The 20,897-nt window shown below is 41.1% G+C and overlaps 1 protein-coding gene across 1 annotated transcript; it reads right to left on the minus strand.

The window, feature by feature from the left end:
- Positions 1-4,392: 4,392 nt before the first annotated feature.
- On the minus strand, positions 4,393-20,866 carry LOC100490214 (vomeronasal type-2 receptor 26). The gene is made up of 4 exons (XM_018089740.2): positions 19,936-20,866; positions 15,999-16,232; positions 8,216-8,339; positions 4,393-5,796 (listed from the first exon to the last, which is right to left on the minus strand). The coding sequence occupies exons 1-4, from the start codon at positions 20,683-20,685 to the stop codon at positions 4,898-4,900; spliced, it is 2,007 nt and encodes a 668-aa protein (XP_017945229.2). The 5' UTR covers positions 20,686-20,866; the 3' UTR covers positions 4,393-4,897.
- Between the last annotated feature and the right edge of the window lie 31 nt (positions 20,867-20,897).

Genomic DNA, 20,897 nt, shown 5'->3' on the forward strand with positions numbered 1-20,897 from the left:
AACTGGAAGGGGTTAGTGTTTTCACTGATGTTTTTAGGAAACCAACTGACAGGATTACATACTTGAATTCTTCCTCCTTCCACTTCTGTAGGTCTACCCTATAGTCAACTACCGAGAGTGAAGCGTATTGTTAGCAAAGAGGAAAGGTTTGAAGTGAGAGCGGAGAAAATTATTTCACATTTTAAAAGTAGAGGCTTTGACAGACAAAAAGTAGAGGCTTTGGAAAAGACAAAAAATCTAACAGATTACCTTTTGTCACCACATATTCTTCCCAGTCAGGATATGTGATGGATACAATACACAAACATTGGCATCTACTGCAGTTGGATGACAAATTACGGCCTTGGGTGTCAGAACCAGCGATGATGGTGTACAAGCGGGCCACCAATCTGAGAGACCAATTAGTCACTGCCTTGAGTGAACCAGCAAAAAAACAAGGTGGTTGAGTGGCACTAAGGGGATGTATAAATGCGGTAGATGTGTGAATTGCAACTTTGTAGTCTGTTCTGACAAGTTTCATCACCCCATGACAGGGAAGGGGTATGAGATTAAGGACTACATCAACTGACAATCCGACTTCGTTATCTATATCCTGAAGTGTCCCTGGAGCAAAATGTATGTGGGTGAAACCACTAGGGCTTTGACGACGAGGATTGGTGAGCATAGAAGTGATGTGAGACAAAAAGGACATCTCCCAATATGTATATTTTGAATGGTCCTTATGTATTATATATTTAGATTGGCCACGTTGATTAAATGATATGTCACTGTTTCTTATTAAGTATACAAATTCTGATTATTTCACTGAATAATGAACTCTTGTGAGAGAAGGAATAAAAAAATATATGGATTTTGAATGATGTGGTATAAATATTGACAGTTTACCTTTCATGTTATGCTTGTCTATTAGTTTTAGCTTGGGAAGCGTGAAATTGTCTCAGTTATTAAGGTGCATGGATTTAGGTTGCCAGTTCCAAGGAATTATCTTCAGGAGAATAACTCTTCCAAATTCTGGAATCCAAAATCTCCTGAACCCTAAACTCTTTACAGACTTGAACCCTTACCGCTGAGGAGGGGGAAGATAACATTCCATTGTCAAGGATAAAACAATTGGATAGGCCAGTTTGATTGTAGTTACATTTTATTCGTACGAAGGCAGTAACCAGACATTCATAACAGAACTGTCTCTAAGCTGATACTACATCTATTGTAACAAAACATATTAGTCTTATAACCCTCTCTTATCAGTAGTAGCTCTGCTATCTCTAAGAACAGAAAAGGCAAAGAGGCCTGTTGGCCAACACCCATGGGGCCCCTTTGTCACAAGCTCAATGACTCATCAAAAAAGTTTGTTCAACAGCAAGAAGAAAAGTTCTTATACAATGTATTTAAAAACCCCTCTAATATTAAATTAAATGAACAAGATGGAGTATAGAAACAAGATGGTTTCTTTTTTCTTTCACATCTGTGACCCCTCCCATTCCCCTTCCATATGTGTGATGTAAGTTCCTCCCATCACCCTTTCCTGTTCCTGCTTTCCGTGTGTGAGAAGCTTCTCCAGAGGTTAGAAAGGGAAATATTCATTTTGAAATACAACATTTGTCCATCCAGCCTAAATAAAGATTTTATGTAGATTCCAAGTGTCGGACAAGAGTTGAACTATGTATGTATGTATGTATGTATGTATGTATGTATAACTTTATTTATAAAGCGCCACAAGGACACGCAGCGCTGTACAATCTTACAATATACAAAATTACACACAGGGAAGACAAGTGATATAATAAATAAATACAATAAATACATATATGTTTATATATATATATAAGTGCCATGTGGTATGAGACACAGTAGGAAGGAGGTCCCTGCCCCGTAGAGCTTACAATCTAAGTGGTTGGGTAACATACAGGCACAAATTGGAAGGTAAGAGTGCATCAGGTATGGGCATTTGCCCTTAAGTGCAGAACTAGGCAAGATAATATCTTAGTGCTCCAGAAAGTAAGAGCTGAGCTTTTTCTTAAAGAGAGTGGGTGAGTTTTCCCTACGGAGGGATTCAGGGATAGAGTTCCAGAGGTAAGGAGCAGCGAGATAGAAAGGGTTAAGACGAGAGAGCGCAGTGGGTATGGATGGTATCTGGCACAGATTGCCCACAGTGGTTGTTCCCAGCTCCATTGAAAGGCAGCAAGCTAAAGACAAAATTGAAAGAGTTAAGAGACCTGCTGTATGTAGCGGTCTCCCTTCCAAGGACTGACCAGGGCAAGCCCTGCTTAGCTTTCCAAATCTGAAATTATTTTAAACACTTTCAACCAAGTCACCTGTGGCCCGAATGAACTTGATCTTGATAGATCTGGAAACTTAAGTGCTTGGAAAGGAGACCCATGCGTATAGCAGGTCTCTTAACTCTTTCAATTTTGTCATTGCCTTTTACACTTTAGCTTGCCGCCTTTTTCAACTTTGATTCTTTTTCCGAACTTTTACATTTGCCAAATTATTTCAATTTTTTTTAGCCAAATTACCTGCGGCCCCACCATTCAAAATCAGTCCATTGAAGGGAGTGTGCCTGTGTATGCTAGGTCTCTTAACTCTTTGAATTTTTTCATGGCCCTTTTGACTTTCTCAACTTTGATTCTCTCTCTTGACTTTTACACTTTGTGAAACTATGTCAAATGCTTTCAACCAAGTCACCTGTGGCCCGAATGAACTTGATTTTGGTAGATCTGGAAAGCTAAGCAGAGCTTTTCCTGGTCAGTGATTCCTTTTCCAGACTTTTACATTTGCCAAAGTTTTTCCATTTTTTTCAGCCAAATAACCTGCGGCCACACCATTCAAAACCAGTCCATTGAAGTGAGTGTGCCTGTGTATGCTAGGTCTCTTAGGCTGATGCCACACGTGGCATTTTTACGCTGCGTATTTTCTAATTCTCTCGGCGGCTGAAAAACGCCTGATATCATCATCCATACAAATAACGTGAAAAGACTCGAAGCAAACCACACAATGCGGAAATACGCTAGAAAACGCCTTATCACGGATTTTTCAAGCGTTGGCCAAAATACGCCAGTATTTTCACAGCAAGCTATTCCTATGAATATGCAAAGGCAGCTGCCAGACCTAGCGGAAATATGCAGCGTTTTTTACTATTTCGCACTATTAGCACCATGGAAGCGGGATTTGCTACGTCACCAGTACTAGGCTGAAAAACGCCATAGTCAGGGGCTGTGTGGCTTGTGCAGCGTTTTTAGGCTGAGAAAAAACACAGCGTAAAAACGCCACGTGTGGCATCAGCCTTATCTCTTTCAATTTTGTCATTTTGTTTTGACTTTAGCTTGCCGCCTTTTTCAACTTTGAGTCTCTCACTTGACTTTTACACTTTGTGAAAGTATTTCAAACTCTGTCAACCAAGACACCTGTGGCCCGAATGAACTTGAGCTAGAAAGCTAAGCAGGTCTTGCTCTGGTCAGTGCTTGGAAGGGAGTCCACTGCATCCAGCAGGTCTTTTAACTTTTTGAATTTTGTCATGGCCTTTTTGACTTTAGCTTGCCGCCTTTCTCAACTTTGACTTTTACACTTTGCAAAAGTATTTCAAATACTTTCAACCAAATCACCTGTGGTCTGAATGAACTTGACCTTGATAGATCTGGAAAGCTAAGCAGGGCTTGCCCTGGTCAGTACTTGGAAGGGAGACCGCTGCATACAGCTGGTCTCTTAACTCTTTGAATTTTGTCATGGCCCTTTTGACTTTAGCTTGAAAGCTTTCTCAACTTTGATTCTCTCTCTTGACTTTTACACTTCACGAAAGTATTTCACACACTTTCAACCAAGTCACCTGTGGCCCGAATGACCTTGGTCTTGATAGATCTGGAAAGTTAAGCAGGGCTTGCCCTGGTCAGTGCTTGGTAGGGAGACCGCTGCGTATAACAGGTCTCTGAACTCTTTGAATTTTGACTTTAGCTTGCCGCCTTTTTAAACTTTGATTCTTTCTCCGGACTTTTACATTTGCCAAAGTTTTTCCATTTTTTTCAGCCAAATCACCTGCGGCCACACCATTCAAAATCAGTCTATTGACGTGAGTGTGCCTGTGTATGCTAGGTCTCTTAACTCTTTGAATTTTTTCATGGCCATTTTGACTTTAGCTTGCCGCCTTTCTCAACTTTGATTCTCTCTCTTGTGAAAGTATTTCAAACACGTTCAACCAACTCACTTGTGGCCCAAATAAACCTGATCTTGATAGATCTGAAAAGCTAGTCAGTGCTTGGAAGGGAGACCGCTGCGTATAGCAGGTCTCTGAACTCTTTGAATTTTGTCATGGCTGAGGCTGAGGGAGAAAGGAGTCAGAATACAAGGAAAATAAAGTAAATAAACCCCCCACAGAAATGAGTCATACAGTCATTTAAATACTTCCATCATTTTATTTGTGATTCCTGTAACAGTCATTTCCAATATAGGTTTTTCCGTGGTCTCCATCTCATAATGTAGGAAGATCATGTGTTTTTTCTAGTCTTACTTCACAGTATTCAGTAACCAGACACTGACAAACCTAAATACCCAAACAGAGGGCAAAATAATTCTGGAGCAAACTGACTTGAAGGAATTATAATAATTACAATGACACGGGCAAGGTTAGCAATAAATGATTTTGTTTCCCAGTGAGGAGTCTCTTGGGGTTCTGCTCAGGGTGGAACAGGATAACGTAGCACTTGGAATTGAAAATACAGAATACAGAGGGATTGAAGGGAAAGGATGAAGGGGACATGGAGATGGAATGCATCGAAACAATCAGGAGAATTCTATTGAGATTGACTTTACCAAGGAACATTCTGGAGAAGAATTACAGGTGTCCAAACTGAAAACTCGTCATAATAACAAGAATAGCGACAATTACAGGAAGGTTAGCAATAATTCAGTGTTTCCCAGTAAGGCACCGGCGGGTGTTCTGCTCAGGGTGGAAGAGGATAATGTAGCACTTGGGAATGAAGATACAGCCCAGCAGCCCTGCACTGGAAGCCAGGATAGCGAAGATCTCCACAGCCACCATGTATTTGCCCTTGGTGCTCAGGTACGCTGGGATGAAGGACACCCAAACACTGCAGAACACCAGCATGCTGAAAGTGATCAGCTGGGCCTCATTGAAACTGGCTGGTAACTTCCTAACCAGGAAAGCAACAATGAAACTTAATCCCGACAGGAACCCCATGTAACCAATCACAGTGTAGAATGCAGAGACAGAGCCTTCATTACATTGTAATATCATCTTCCCAGTGTAAGTGTGAGTGTCATAGTCTGGGAATGGTGGGGAGGAGATCAGCCAGACCAGGCATATCCCAACCTGGAGCAGAGAGCAGAGAAGGACCAGGCAGAGGGACACTCTTGTTCCCACCCATTTCTTTATCTTGCTTCCCGGCTTTGTGGCATTAAAGGCAATGACAACTGTGACAGTTTTAGCCAGGACACAAGAGACAGAAACTGTAAAGTTGATCCCAAATGTAACTTGTCTGAGCAGGCAGGTCACTTTCTGAGGGCGCCCAATGAACAAGAAGCAGCAGAGGAAGGACAGTGTGAGGGAGAGGAGGAGGGAGTAGCTCAGGGTTTGGTTATTGGCCTTGACCACAGGAGTTTTGTGATATTTGATGAAAATCATAAAAACTGAAATGACAGTAAGAGAGGAGAGAACCGAGACTGCAGCCAGAGACTGTCCCAAGGGATCCTCATATGAAAGGAATTCTGTTATTTTCTGGATGCAAATAGTTCTATTGTCATTGGGCCACTGATCTTCTGGGCATTGGATACACGTTTCCATATCTGTGGGATATTGGAGAGGATTATAAAAAGCTCCTCTACTCTAGGAGTAGAGTAAATGTTCTGACTATGGAGGAACCTACGTGGGTCTTGTTGCTGCAACACATGTGGTTATGGTGACAATGAGGCATTGATTTTATACAGTGGAGGAAATAATTATTTGACCCCTCACTGATTTTGTAAGTTTGTCCAATGACAAAGAAATGAAAAGTCTCAGAACAGTATCATTTCAATGGTAGGTTTATTTTAACAGTGGCAGATAGCACATCAAAAGGAAAATCGAAAAAATAACTTTAAATAAAAGATAGCAACTGATTTGCATTTCATTGAGTGAAATAAGTTTTTGAACCCCTACCAACCATTAAGAGTTCTGGCTCCCACAGAGAGGTTAGACACTTCTACTCAATTAGTCAACCTCATTAAGGACACCTGTCTTAACTAGTCACCTGTATAAAAGACACCTGTCCACAGAATCAATCAATCAAGCAGACTCCAAACTCTCCAACATGGGAAAGACCAAAGAGCTGTCCAAGGATGTCAGAGACAAAATTGTAGACCTGCACAAGGCTGGAATGGGCTACAAAACCATTAGCAAGAAGCTGGGAGAGAAGGTGACAACTGTTGGTGCGATTGTTGGAAAATGGAAGGAGCACAAAATGACCATCAATCGACCTCGCTCTGGGGCTCCACGCAAGATCTCACCTCGTGGGGTGTCAATGATTCTGAGAAAGGTGAAAAAGCATCCTAGAACTACACGGGAGGAGTTAGTTAATGACCTCAAATTAGCAGGGACCACAGTCACCAAGAAAACCATTGGAAACACATTACACCACAATGGATTAAAATCCTGCAGGGCTCGCAAGGTCCCCCTGCTCAAGAAGGCACATGTGCAGGCCCGTCTGAAGTTTGCCAATGAACACCTGAATGATTCTGTGAGTGACTGGGAGAAGGTGCTGTGGTCTGATGAGACCAAAATAGAGCTCTTTGGCATTAACTCAACTCGCTGTGTTTGGAGGAAGAAAAATGCTGCCTATGACCCCCAAAACACCGTCCCCACCGTCAAGCATGGGGGTGGAAACATTTTGCTTTGGGGGTGTTTTTCTGCTAAGGGCACAGGACAACTTATTCGCATTAACGGGAAAATGGACGGAGCCATGTATTGTGAAATCCTGAACGACAACCTCCTTCCCTCTGCCAGGAAACTGAAAATGGGTCGTGGATGGGTGTTCCAGCACGACAATGACCCAAAACATACAGCAAAGGCAACAAAGGAGTGGCTCAAGAAGAAGCACATTAAGGTCATGGTGTGGCCTAGTCAGTCTCCGGACCTTAATCCAATAGAAAACCTATGGAGGGAGCTCAAGCTCAGAGTTGCACAGAGACAGAAACCTTAGGGATTTAGAGATGATCTGCAAAGAGGAGTGGGACCAACATTCCTCCTAAAATGGGCGCAAACTTGCTCATCAATTACAAGAAACGTTTGGCCTCTGTGCTTGCAAACAAGGGCTTTTCCACTAAGTATTAAGTCTTTTTTTGTTAGAGGGTTCAAAAACTTATTTCACTCAATGAAATGCAAATCAGTTGCTATCTTTTATTTCAAGTTATTTTTTCGATTTTCCTTTTGATGTGCTATCTGCCACTGTTAAACCTACCATTGAAATGATACTGTTCTGAGACTTTTCATTTCTTTGTCATTGGACAAACTTACAAAATCAGTGAGGGGTCAAATAATTATTTCCTCCACTGTATTTATGGATTAGTCAATTCACTGTATGCTAATAAAGATTGGGGATACTTTTCTCTATACAACAGTGGTCTGAGTGTTGAGTACTGGATCTGTCTTTCTTTGTTTGATTGGGTTTATTCATTTAATTTAGACGAAAAATAGACAGTTTTAGACTTTTTTTATAAGGCACTAAGAGAACAGTCAGTCTTTCTATAAAGGACACATTACAGATCAATGATATAACATTTAATAAGTATTAAGTGCTTTACATTCAAAGCCACCCAGGTCAGCCAGCAATTTTCTATACCAGTAGCCTATGCCTCGCAGCAGTAGCCATGTCCTATAGGGACTCTGTAATGTTCTAATGCTTCATGCAGATGGCAGGGTACAGGGTTTCTAACAACCTAACTAATAGTGCCCCCCAAGAGGGTGATTATCTGCTTGCAAATTAATAGACCCCCAATGTTATGCTGCTTTTCAGTCCGCCCACATAGCACTATGGCAACGCCCACAAAGTGCTTCTATTATAGAGCATCACATAGATACCCCAGCGTGCCCCAATCTGAGCACATTAAATAGTCAGCAGTGTGTACCAATAACTGCATCACGTCCCCTAATGTGCCACAAAACTGCAATAGAAAAGGCTGCAAAAACATTTGGTTATGTTGGTTATTGGTAGGTTGGTGGGAAACTGACCTGTTGTGTTGGAGATGTGTCCCTCTGCGCAGGGCACACAGTCATAACAGCAGGAAAACTCTACTTCCCGGGAATTTTTCCGGTACCCTGGGATACAGCTGTCACTGCACACGGAGATTGGGATCTGAAACCAAACCCCATAACAGCAGGTAATTGTACTTTCCGGGCAATTCTTTTATAATCTGAAGAACAATAACCGCAGCATTATTTTACCATAAGCAGTCAAGCAAACCCCTCACCCAGCTATAATGTAGGGGGGCATTGCTGTTGCCAAACCCCAGGCTTGATCCCCAAGTGACTTCAGACAATAACTCTTCAAAAATATAACCCAGTTACTGGGGAGGGGAGTACTAGTGCCCCAGCGTAGGGCAATACAGATAGTCTGGCACAGGTCCCACCCCAGTTGAAATAGGAAGCAGCTTGTTGTTTGAAAGAATTCTAATTTATTTTATATCATTACACATTTCATGCCACCCAAGGGCGCTTAATGATAGGGTAATTACCAATACCGCACACAGAACAATCTAAAGGAATATAAGCCACTCACATTGGAGAATAGTTCTACCAATCGCAATGTAGAACTCATTAATTGGCTGCATATAAAAAATGTTCAGTGATGTGATAATAAGAAACACCTTATACAGGTGAAAAATAAATACCCAAATCTATACAAAAGTAAGTATATATATATATATATTGTGGCAGAAAACTTAAAGTAGATTATACATAACAGAAATATCAGATGCTAAGTTGGAACTGCCTGCTTCCCTGGTACGTAAAGTGAAAACACAGCTCCCTTCCATTATTCTATATGTTGCTCCCTCCTGTACAAGGGACACTTCTATCTATACCAGGAACTTTTAGAAAAGACACATCAGGATCTGCCTGAGCTCAAACTCAGGACTGCATGTTGAACTGGACCCGCATTACTCTGGTGGGCCACCGGGGGGCTTTGGACATTGCACTGGGCAGTTTTCCTAAGGCTAATGACAAAGAATTTTAGATTTTATTATTTGCAGGCAGAGAATCCATCCCTATGGTTGAGTCAACAATAAAGGCACAGTCTCGTTAGAAAATGGCGCAGTCGAGTCAACAATAAAGGCACAGTCTCGTTAGAGGCACAGTCTCGTTAGAAAATGGCGCAGTCGAGTCAACAATAAAGGCACAGTCTCGTTAAAAAATGGCGCGGTCGAGTCAACAATAAAGGCACAGTCTTGTTCAAGAGATCTCTAAAAACACATTTATTCAGAGAAGCTTACCCTAATCTAGTTTAGCAATACCCTGTGCCCCCCCTCTCACAACTCTGGTCATGCCCATTCCCACACCTTGTGTCTCAACCCTTTCTCCTTGTAGACTGTAAGCTCTTTTGGGCAGGGCCCTCTTCCCCTCCTGTATCGGTTATTGATTGCTTTATATGTTACTCTGTATGTCCAATGTATGAAATGCAGTAATTCCTTGTAGAGTGTAAGCTCTTTTGGGCAGGGCTCCCTTCCCCTCTTGTATCGGTTACTGATTGCTTTATATGTTACTCCTTGTAGAGTGTAAGCTCTTTGGGGCAGGGCTCCCTTCCCCTCCTGTATCGGTTACTGATTGCTGTATATGTTACTCCTTGTAGAGTGTAAGCTCTTTTGGGCAGGGCCCTCTTCCCCTCCTGTATCGGTTACTGATTGCTGTATATGTTACTCTGTATGTCCAATGTATGAAATGCAGTAATTCCTTGTAGAGTGTAAGCTCTTTTGGGCAGGGCTCCCTTCCCCTCCTGTATCGGTTAATGATTGCTTTATATGTTACTCCTTGTAGAGTGTAAGCTCTTTTGGGCAGGGCTCTCTTACCCTCCTGTATCGGTTACTTATTGCTTTATATGTTACTCTGTATGTCCAATGTATGTAACCCACTTATTGTACAGCGCTGCGGAATATGTTGGCGCTTTCTAAATAAATGTTAATGTAATGTAATGTAATGTTAAAAAACAGAGTGGTCGAGTCAACAATAAAGGCACAGTCTCGTTAAAAAATGGAGCAGTCGAGTCAACAATAAAGGCACAGTCTCGTTAAAAAATGGAGCAGTCGAGTCAACAATAAAGGCACAGTCTCGTTAAAAAATGGAGCGGTCGAGTCAACAATAAAGGCACAGTCTCGGTAAGAAATGGCGCGGTCGAGTCAACAATAAAGGCACAGTCTTGTTAAAAAATGGAGCGGTCGAGTCAACAATAAAGGCACAGTCTTGTTAAAAAATGGAGCGGTCGAGTCAACAATAAAGGCACAGTCTCATTAAAAATGGCGCAGTCAAGTCAGCATTAAAGTCGCATCAAAAAGTTGCACGTATCAAAAAAGTTCATGAAAAAGGTGACATCAAAAGAGAAGCCATGTGTTCAGTGAATAAAGATTTCCCAACAGATGCCATACACTATGCAACCCAGCGGCAGTTTGTGCTACATATAGAGCCAGGATCCTTACAGAATGTAGCAACTACTCCCCAACCACTACTCAGCCAATCACGGGCCTCTCTAACTGTGATGTCATGGAGGCTATTAACCAATCATGTAGGAAAGTATCAGAACTGAAAGGCCTATCCAGACATAGAACATGTAATAGGACTATAGATGGGTCTGATACAACAGAAGTAACATAAAATGCTGGAAATGCGAGAGATTTGGCCAAAATAAAAATGAATGCACAAAAGGACACACAGTCCCCAAGGCCAGTGGCTCATTACCAGCTGCCAGGGGCTTATAATGGCAATAAATCTGAAAGAGGTGCTCTCCAAGCTGTAGAGCAGGGATCCCCAACCAGTAGCTCTGGGGTAACATGTTGCTCCCCAACCCCTTGGATGTTGCTCTCAGTGCCCCCAAACCAGGGAGTTATTTTTGAATTCCTGACTTGGGGGCAAGTTTTGGTTGAATAAAAACAAGATTTCCTACCAAATAAAGCCTCCTGTAAGCTGATAGGGTGCATAGAGGCCCCTAATAGCCAATCAAAGCCCTTATTTGGCACCTCCATGAACTTTTATGGTGCTTGTGTTGCTCCCCAAGTCTTTTTACATTTGACTGTGGCTCCCGAGTAAGAAAGGTTGGGTACCCTGGGAATACAGATGGAAAAAATTGCATCAAAAAATGCTTTATTTAAGAATTTAATACATCATAGTACGTTTAAGCCCTACGCATTTCGTGCCAATACTGGCAAATGTAACATGAACATGCTACACTATTTAAATGAATTTAAATAGTAAAGCTCCAATCACATTGCTTAGAACATTGTAGTACATACATAAAGACTAATATACAAAAATGCAAAAAACAAATATACAAAATGTCCATAAGATGTATAATAGCCAGCAGGGATATTGCCTTAGATTGAGAGTATAAATATTATTCATTGTACTGAGCAAGTAACTCACTGTATGTTTATACTGACAGATATTAAGTATAAGAGGAAATATCAAGGCCAGGCCATTGCAGGACTGTACCACCTAGTACTGCTGATAGACAATACCGCTTTACATTTTGCAATTCGAATGCATTGTTTCTGATATACACGTGTTGTATTTATATGTTTATTTGCCACAGTCGGACTGTTGATGTAGGCATTCACTTGTTTTGCTTTGATTTATTGTGTGATTCATTAATTGTTTCAAATGATATTGTACACGCTGGGTCTTCTAACCTCATTGCACTAATGTACCATAGTGATATATAGAACTTTTGTTGTAAAATGAACTGCTCTGTTGGTTCCCTCTAGTCCTGTTTAATCAGCCCTTCGGGAAGAGAAGGAGCTACAGCTTAAAGCCAGATGTACACCAACCCCAGATGGTTGGCTTGTTCTCTAGCGCCTTTACCATCACCATTGCTCCGCCCACTCTCCTTGCCCCCTGCCTCACACGGCCACTCCCACATCTCAAAGGGGCAGATGTGCAACGGAGTCTCGAGAGTGTGGTTTGCCCCAGGGTTCTCTTCAATCACAGCCAAGCATGTACAGGTATGTTTCATTTGTGCACAACATACTCCAGGTAGGACTGTTCCAATGTCCATTAAACATCTTCTGAAGGCAATGTATCCCATTATATCCAGTTGCCCAAATATGTCTGTGCTGATGAATTCTCGGAGCAGCCGGAAACATGGCCAGTAGTAAATATTTCAGGAGCAGCGACAGCTAAAAGACTGTATGCGGGTATGGGCTGCCTGAGCTATTGTCCTCAGATCAAGGTAGGGCAGATAATGCATTTAATCTGCAAAGACATTGGTATACATGGAATCTTCATATCCATACCATCCCAGAGCTAAGGGGAAGTTAAAAGGTTTATTGTTCATTACCAGATTCAGCAGATGTTCTAGAAACCCAGATAATTGAGTCTTTGCCAAATGGCACAATGCCAAGGCCCCCCAGCTGTGTTGGGAAGGACCACATTGAGTCTCGCTAACCATGGAGACTGCAGTGAAAGGGTGGCCTGATGGGATTCCGGCACTGCAAGGAGACTCATCCAACACTGGATGTAGGGAAAGTCTCAGGGATCTCAGATTCCAGTGCTTAGGCAGTAGGTCCCTGTTGGGTGAAGACTCCCAGGATCATCATGTCTACTTGGGCTTATAAGCTCTAGATCAATTAAATGACTATAGACTTGTCTCATCTTCATCAACATACTCGTTACATATAGATACAGCTTAACTTGGAACGCACTGCTGGTGAACAGGTCACCTGGGTATATTCGTTGATCCTTAGTAGTTGTGAGTAAGCCGTATGCTCTCCATCACAAATGTGGCTTTGCAACAACTACTTTAGAGCTCTATTAGTGAGTACACCGGACATCCCCTATAATATGAACTACATGCTCCACACACAGTTCCCATCATGCTGTAAATGTGCCCGTGGCTACCAGCCTGAGACCTACCTGCATCGTTACACTTACCTGAGTGCTGGGGTTAGAGTTGCAGTTCAGTGTTGCTAGAGCAATGTGTGTTGCCTGATGCTTTTTTATTTCTTTATTTATCTTTACATTTTTGTTCACACGATTTTGATTTACATTTATTGCCCTTTTTTCTAACTCTTGTACAATATACACTGGGGGGGAGGGGGGGTGAATTCATTTTCTGCTTCGCGCCACTTGGGGTTTCTCTACGGGTAATCACTTGTGCCTGTAACTTTGATAAAGGCTGGAGATACAGCAGAAAAGTCTACATTTCAGCCCAGTGTGCTGCCCCAGCTGTTAGTTATTGTATTTAATGGTTTAGATGCATAAACATTGTTTTGCTGCCACCTAGTGACCAAAGTTATATTTCAACATGTTTATTTGCTTGTCTGTAGACCCACCCATTCCCCTTCCTTATGTGTGATGTCATTTCCTCTCATCCTCCTTTTCCTCTTCCTGCTTTCCATGTGTGTGGAGCTATTCTAGATGTTAGGAAGGGAAATATTCCTTTTGAGCTCAGGCATTTGTTCATCTACCATCTATAGTTTGGTACTTTGCTATTGACAATACCATCTACTGCGGCACTTCTGCCCCTCCTCCACATGGCCAGTCCTCTTGCACTTTTAGTTACTGTTCCATTGTGGGAGGGGCCAAACTCCATCATTGCTCCTGCAAACTGCGAATACCACAACAATCCCTTACTTCTTCAACTAGTAACAGGAGATATGAGATGAAACACTATATAAACTGTAACATTAAGGGGCACATTTATTAGGCAATTTTGAGAAAAAGTTGATTTTTTTTTACTTGTAGATATTTTTGAGATTTATGAATGGGTTTTTACCAGTACACACATTTTTCAGTATTTTTTCTTGAAAATTTCATGTTTTTCAGAAATTTTCTTCACGAAAAAAATCGTATTTTTCTAAAATAACTCAGGTAAAACGTTATTAATGTTTAGTTAATTTTCTTTTTTGTAAAAAACTACTATTGAGCCTTGTGGAGGCTAAGAATTGTAGAGGAAGAGAATTGTCAGTGACAGTCTGTGCACACTTTTTCAAGGAGAAGTTAATCATTAATTATTTTCTGTTTCACCCAGTTTTAAGGAGAAGTAGATCTCATCATTATTTTCTGTTTCACCCAGTTTCAAGGAGAAGTTAATCCAATCATTATTTTCTGTTTCACTCAGTTTCAAAGAGAAGTTAATCCCATCTTTATTTTCTGTTTCACCCAGTTTCAAGGGGAAGTTAATCTCATCATTATTTTCTGTTTCACCCAGTTTCAAGGAGAAGTTTATCCCATCATTGTTTTCTATATCACCCAGTTTCAAGGAGAAGTTAATCCAATCATTATTTTCTGTTTCACTCAGTTTCAAGGAGAAGTTAATCCAATCATTATTTTCTGTTTCACTCAGTTTCAAAGAGAAGTTAATCCCATCTTTATTTTCTGTTTCACCCAGTTTCAAGGGGAAGTTAATCTCATCATTATTTTCTGTTTCACCCAGTTTCAAGGAGAAGTTTATCCCATCATTGTTTTCTATATCACCCAGTTTCAAGGAGAAGTTAATCCAATCATTATTTTCTGTTTCACTCAGTTTCAAGGAGAAGTTAATCCCATCATTATTTTCTGTTTCACTCAGTTTTACAGGACATGGAAAGGAAAAGTCACTTGAGGGTGCCAAAATGTTAGGCACCGCCAAGCTACCCCGGGCTGGTGCCCCTGTTGGGAGAGAGCCCGGGGTAGCTGCCAGCGCTTCCTTCTTCCTGGTTCATGAGGGCGCACAGAGAAGTCAACTTTTCACTCTACTGGGCATGCGCCTAAGCAGGAAGGAGAAAGCACATTGCTACAGGTACCCAGGGCTGGTGCAGTTTTCTCCTAACAGGGGCACCACTCCGGGGTACAAGGTAAGCGATTAAAGTCACTTGGGGGTGCCTAACATTTTGGCACCCCCAAGTGACTTTGCCTTTCCTTGTCCTTTAAGGAGAAGTTAATCTCACCATTGTTTTCTATTCCACCCAGTTTTAAGGAGAAGTTAATTTCCATCATTATTTTCAGTTTAACCCAGTTTTAAGGAGAAGTTAATCCCATCACTGTTTAAAGTGAAACTTAAACACGTTATTGTTTTCCAAGAATGAGCGCCAATGCTCCTAAAATGGCTGCTGAAAATAAAAAGAATGATCATGTTTTATTCGAAAAAATACCAAGTCGAGTTTATATGAGTTTCAAAGCTAAAAAAGCTAAAAGTAAATCTGCCCCTAGGTATGTGATTTATCTTTTAAAATGTGAAAAGTGTAAAAATCCAACATGTAGGACAAACCAGCCATAGATTAAAGAAAGGATAGAGAACATGTTTCTAAGATAACTAATATTAAATGCCAAACACCAGTAGCCAGACATTTCCCTGACTGTGCTGATAGATACCGATCTTTTCCAAAAGTTACTGTTATAGATAGAATTGTCCCTGGTCCAAGAGGGGAAAATGTGCCCTCAGATCTTTTAAAAAGGAAGCTAGGTGGGTTTTCCATATAGGTTCCAGGTAACCAGACAGCTTAGGGTGCTGATACATGAGATTAGTCAGTGCCAAGATCATTTCCTCTAGTGGTGGCGACTTATCTTCTCTGAATGCTTTCCCACTGGTGATAGTGTAATAGGTAGTACTATTTCCCAATATGATTGGCTTATACCCATATACATTGTCTGTGTGTAGCATTGAGATTAGCCAATGGTTAAGTGCTCTTGGTTGGCATAAAAATCACAATATATGGGCAAACCATCCCTGTTTTGCTTAAAGGGGAGGACAATTTTAGTTTCTTTTTGCTTGAGATGTATTTGTCTGTATACATTGTGAATTTCCCTTTATTGATCCTTACCAGGAGCTCACCTCTGTAAAAGTTGGGTGCCACAAGATGGCGCTGTCATTGACAATCAGCTGGTCTGGGGTCAAAGTGCTGAAGCTTCCCACTTTAATCACATTCACTTGACCTTCTCTCTCACCAGGGGGTACAACCCAGTTTGTCAGGTCATATTGTCCTGGAGCTTCTCCATCCTTATTGATGTAAATCTCTTCTTGGGATGATGAAGATGTAAAATGAATATTTCTTAGCAAGTGATTTAGCTGAGGAAAAACAACATAATAATGTTATGGAGGGGTTGATGCTGCTGAAAAACCTAAGGTTAAGAAGGTGAATTAATAAGGTAACAAATGCCTCAGTGAAGTTGGGAATGAGCAACCCTATGAATGAGGCACAGTTAGTGGCAGGGGTCTCCTGTTACAGAACCCTCTAGGAATGTTAGACAGGGTGAGATAGTAAGAGAAGCTTTGGGCTCCACCAAGGAGGCCTAGTGTGGACTAGTTCCCAGCAATACCTGCCAGACTGTAGAGACTCTGGTTGGAAGAGCTCAGTGTGAACTCGGTGCATGATGTGATATTGTACCACAACTGATGTGACATTATACCACAAATATGTACAAAGGAGTACATAAAGGTTTGGACAAAATGAAGGTCCCTGACCATGGATTCCAGTTTCTCAACTTTAACATCAAACCTGACCTACAATAAGGGTCTGAGGCATCATTTTTAAAAAGGAGGGGGTGGTACTTTTTTATATTTTGGGCAGCCTAACTAAGCAGGTGTGACCTTTCTGTGTATATTGGGGTACATTATATATGAGCTCCCCCCACCACAAATTAAAAGAAAGATGTGAACAATGGGTGAAGACATAACCTCCCCCTAGTATGAGATGAAACACTGCCTACAGCAGTGTGAAGACTCCAGTGACATCACTGAAATCTCTCTCCCCTTCCTGTAGGTGCCAGCGGCAGCCTTCCTATTCACTGAGCATGTGTGTAACTTGATCCTGTCTGCTGTTCAGAGCTACACATGCCCACCAGCCAATCAGAAGCGGATCTGGCAGAGGGGAGGGGGGGAGGGAATGAAACACATGTGCAGTATGAAGCAAGGAGGGAAATGAAGGGAGAATACCTTTTTAGAGATGGCTGCCTGTTCAGAAAATGTGAGTAAGTGTGACTGAGTAAATATTTGATTAGGTGAGCCAAACGTGTGGTGTTTTTACTAAACAATAGGAGGGCTGTTGGGCAGTATGCTTTTTACATTTTGAATTGCATTCTCCTTTGAAAGTTGGCTCCAGGAGAAGTGTTTCTGCTCTCTGTTCTGGGAGAGAGGGGCAACTGGAGCTGAGGTGTAGAATTTATTCTGCTGGTAAAAGTGGGTTTGGGACAAGAACTGTTACCTCTGAGACTGAGGAACCTCTATTGACAAGAGGTGGATATCCTAGTAGCAAGGACCAGCTACTATCTGATGCCCTAAAGCATTGATCCCCAACAATTGGTTCGGGGGCAACATTTGGCTCACCAACCCCTTTGATGTTGTTCCCAGTGGCCTCAAAACAGGTGGCTATTTTTTCATTTGTGACTTGGAAGCAAAAGGATGATGTGTACTGCCAAAAAGAGCGTCCTGTAGGCTGCCAGTCCACATTGAGCTTCTGAATAGCCAATCATAGCCCTTATTTGACACCCACAGAAACATTTTCATGCTTGTGTTGCTCCCCAACTTCTTTTTATATTTAAATGTTGCTCACGGGTACAAAATGTTGGGGATCCCTGCCGTAAAGACTTGGGATTGAGGAGCTGCTGCTTCTAGGAGAGCACAGGGATTCTACAAAGGACCGAGAGAGTATCTTGCCTTTACTCTCATTGGATTAATCTGCCCAAGTGGGACTGTGTGTCTCCTCAGAGAGGGACAGTTTCTTTTTCAGCAAGACTGTCACTTATTTGTTATATTGGGGATCTCGACTGTATGAATTTTCATATTCTGCCAAAACTGCTGTTAAATAAATTTGCCAAATCTTAGTTTGAAACCCCACGTACCTGTCTCTCATCTGTGTAAATGGAGCTGCTGTCTAAAGAGATAATTCCTCCACTATCCAAATAGTTGCACTTTTGTGGATATGTGTGTGTATATTGTTAATTATGTAGGTATATGAAAGTGCAGAGTATACTGTGAATAGAGTGCAACTGACAAAAATGACAGGTAATGTTGATCTTTTTTAATCAAATGAATTGAATGCCTTTCCTTTATCTGCTCTTAGTGCCCTGAGCTTTTCCCTTGGCTTTTTAGGTTCTGGTAAGTTCTTCTTGTAAGTGAAACTGAACTGGTAAAAGGAATGAAACAATTAAATAGTACAGGTATCGGACTCCTTCTCCAGAAAGTTCCAAATTACGGAAAGGCCATCTCCCATAGGCTCCATTTTAATCAAATAATTCACATTTTTAAAAATGATTTTCTTTTTCTCTGTAATAATAAAACAGTACCTGTACTTGATCCCAACTAAGATATAATTACCCCTTATTGGGGCAGAACAGCCCTATTGGGTTTATTTCATGGTTAAATGATTCCCTTTTCTCTGTAATAATAAAACAGTACCTGTACTTGATCCCAACTAAGATATAATTACCCCTTATTGGGGCAGAACAGCCCTATTGGGTTTATTTAATGGTTAAATGATTCCCTTTTCTCTGTAATAATAAAACAGTACCTGTACTTGATCCCAACTAAGATATAATTACCCCTTATTGGGGGCAGAACAGCCCTATTGGGTTTATTTCATGGTTAAAGGATTCCCTTTTCTCTGTAATAATAAAACAGTACCTGTACTTGATCCCAACTAAGATATAATTACCCCTTATTGGGGGCAGAACAGCCCTATTGGGTTTATTTAATGGTTAAATGATTCCCTTTTCTCTGTAATAATAAAACAGTACCTGTACTTGATCCCAACTAAGATATAATTACCCCTTATTGGGGGCAGAACAGCCCTATTGGGTTTATTTCATGGTTAAATGATTCCCTTTTCTCTGTAATAATAAAACAGTACCTGTACTTGATCCCAACTAAGATATAATTACCCCTTATTGGGGGCAGAACAGCCCTATTGGGTTTATTTCATGGTTAAATGATTCCCTTTTCTCTGTAATAATAAAACAGTACCTGTACTTGATCCCAACTAAGATATAATTACCCCTTATTGGGGCAGAACAGCCCTATTGGGTTTATTTCATGGTTAAATGATTCCCTTTTCTCTGTAATAATAAAACAGTACCTGTACTTGATCCCAACTAAGATATAATTACCCCTTATTGGGGCAGAACAGCCCTATTGGGTTTATTTAATGGTTAAATGATTCCCTTTTCTCTGTAATAATAAAACAGTACCTGTACTTGATCCCAACTAAGATATAATTACCCCTTATTGGGGCAGAACAGCCCTATTGGGTTTATTTAATGGTTAAATGATTCCCTTTTCTCTGTAATAATAAAACAGTACCTGTACTTGATCCCAACTAATATATAATTACTGTAATCCTTAGTGGAGCCAAAATAATTCTATTGGGTTTAATTACTGTTTAAATTATTTTATCAGCAGACTTAAGGTAGGAGATCCAAATTACAGAAAGATCCCCTTATCCAGAAAACCCCAGGTCCTGAGCATTCTGGATAACGGGTCCTATACCTGTACAAAAAAATGGAACAAGGACTGTCAAGGTTGGGCTTGTTTCTCTGAACATGATCTTTTCGATATGAAAAAAGATCAAAGAACAAAAGCTCCTCCTTAGACTTGAGGAAATGAACTTCCACTTGAAACAGAGCAAATAGCACTTCATGGTGAGGGCAATGATGGGGGAATACCCTGGGGTGATATTAATGCTTTAAACTTGTCTATTTTTAGCATAAAATACCTATGTAACCATATGAAGAAATGACTAAACTAAAAGAGAATAAACATAATACAAAAAGTGCACCTTCCATGGGTTCAGTTCCCTCTCCAGTCGGGCTTTCTCTGTAGGAGCCCCATGAGAAGTCTTCTCTGAGAGCAATACATGTAGAGCCTGGGCCAACAAATACACAGCCTTGTACACACTGGATGGTACTCTGAGATCCAGCGGTCTAAGTTCAGAAACTGATGCAAGGGTCTCATTTCCGAGACAGTCACCGAGCATAGAGTCCTTAATACCGGGTGCATCACTCATTTGAGGAGTACTACATCTAAACCAACCCAACCACATCGAGTTAATGTAGGGATCTTCTGGGTACCGAGCAGGATTTGCACTGAGGAAGTAATCCTCAAATCCGGGAATTTCATCACCAGATATTAGAAAAGCCAAACTTCCATTGAAGATTTCTGAAAAACCGTAATGAAAAACGGGATCTTTATACGATGTGACTATCAAAATCCATATTCTCCTGAATCTAGAATGTCCATGTATAGAGGCCAGATCTAATGTTATCTGCTCGCGGGGAACACTCACTATGATAACTCTGGCAGTTGTTCTTTGGATCACACATGCCCAGCAGGATTCCCGTTTCAATTCCTTCCAGTCTAATTCATAAGCAAATTCCACACATATCCCATTGCTTGTAATCAACTCCGTTAGTTCTCTCTTTTTATAATCACTCTTAATATCTGTAAAAAAGATTCCCACCCAGGTCCAACCAAAGTGCTTCAGCAGCTGAATGAGAGCTTTATACAAATATCCGTCATTAGGGACCATTCGGTAGACGTATGGGAACCTCCATCTGTCAGTGAAAATGGCATCCGTGGCTCCGTAGCTGATCTGAAATATTAAATTACAGCAGGTTTCCCTATACCACAAATAAGTAATACAGTAGCTTAGATTGATCTCTTACCCTAAGTCTTCTAAAAAAAATTATTTAAGCTGTAATTAAACCCAATAGGATTGCTTTGCCTACAATAAGGGGTAAT

The sequence above is a fragment of the Xenopus tropicalis genome, chromosome 2, assembly GCF_000004195.4.
Source record: "Xenopus tropicalis strain Nigerian chromosome 2, UCB_Xtro_10.0, whole genome shotgun sequence".
NCBI classification, from domain to species: Eukaryota; Metazoa; Chordata; class Amphibia; order Anura; family Pipidae; genus Xenopus; species Xenopus tropicalis.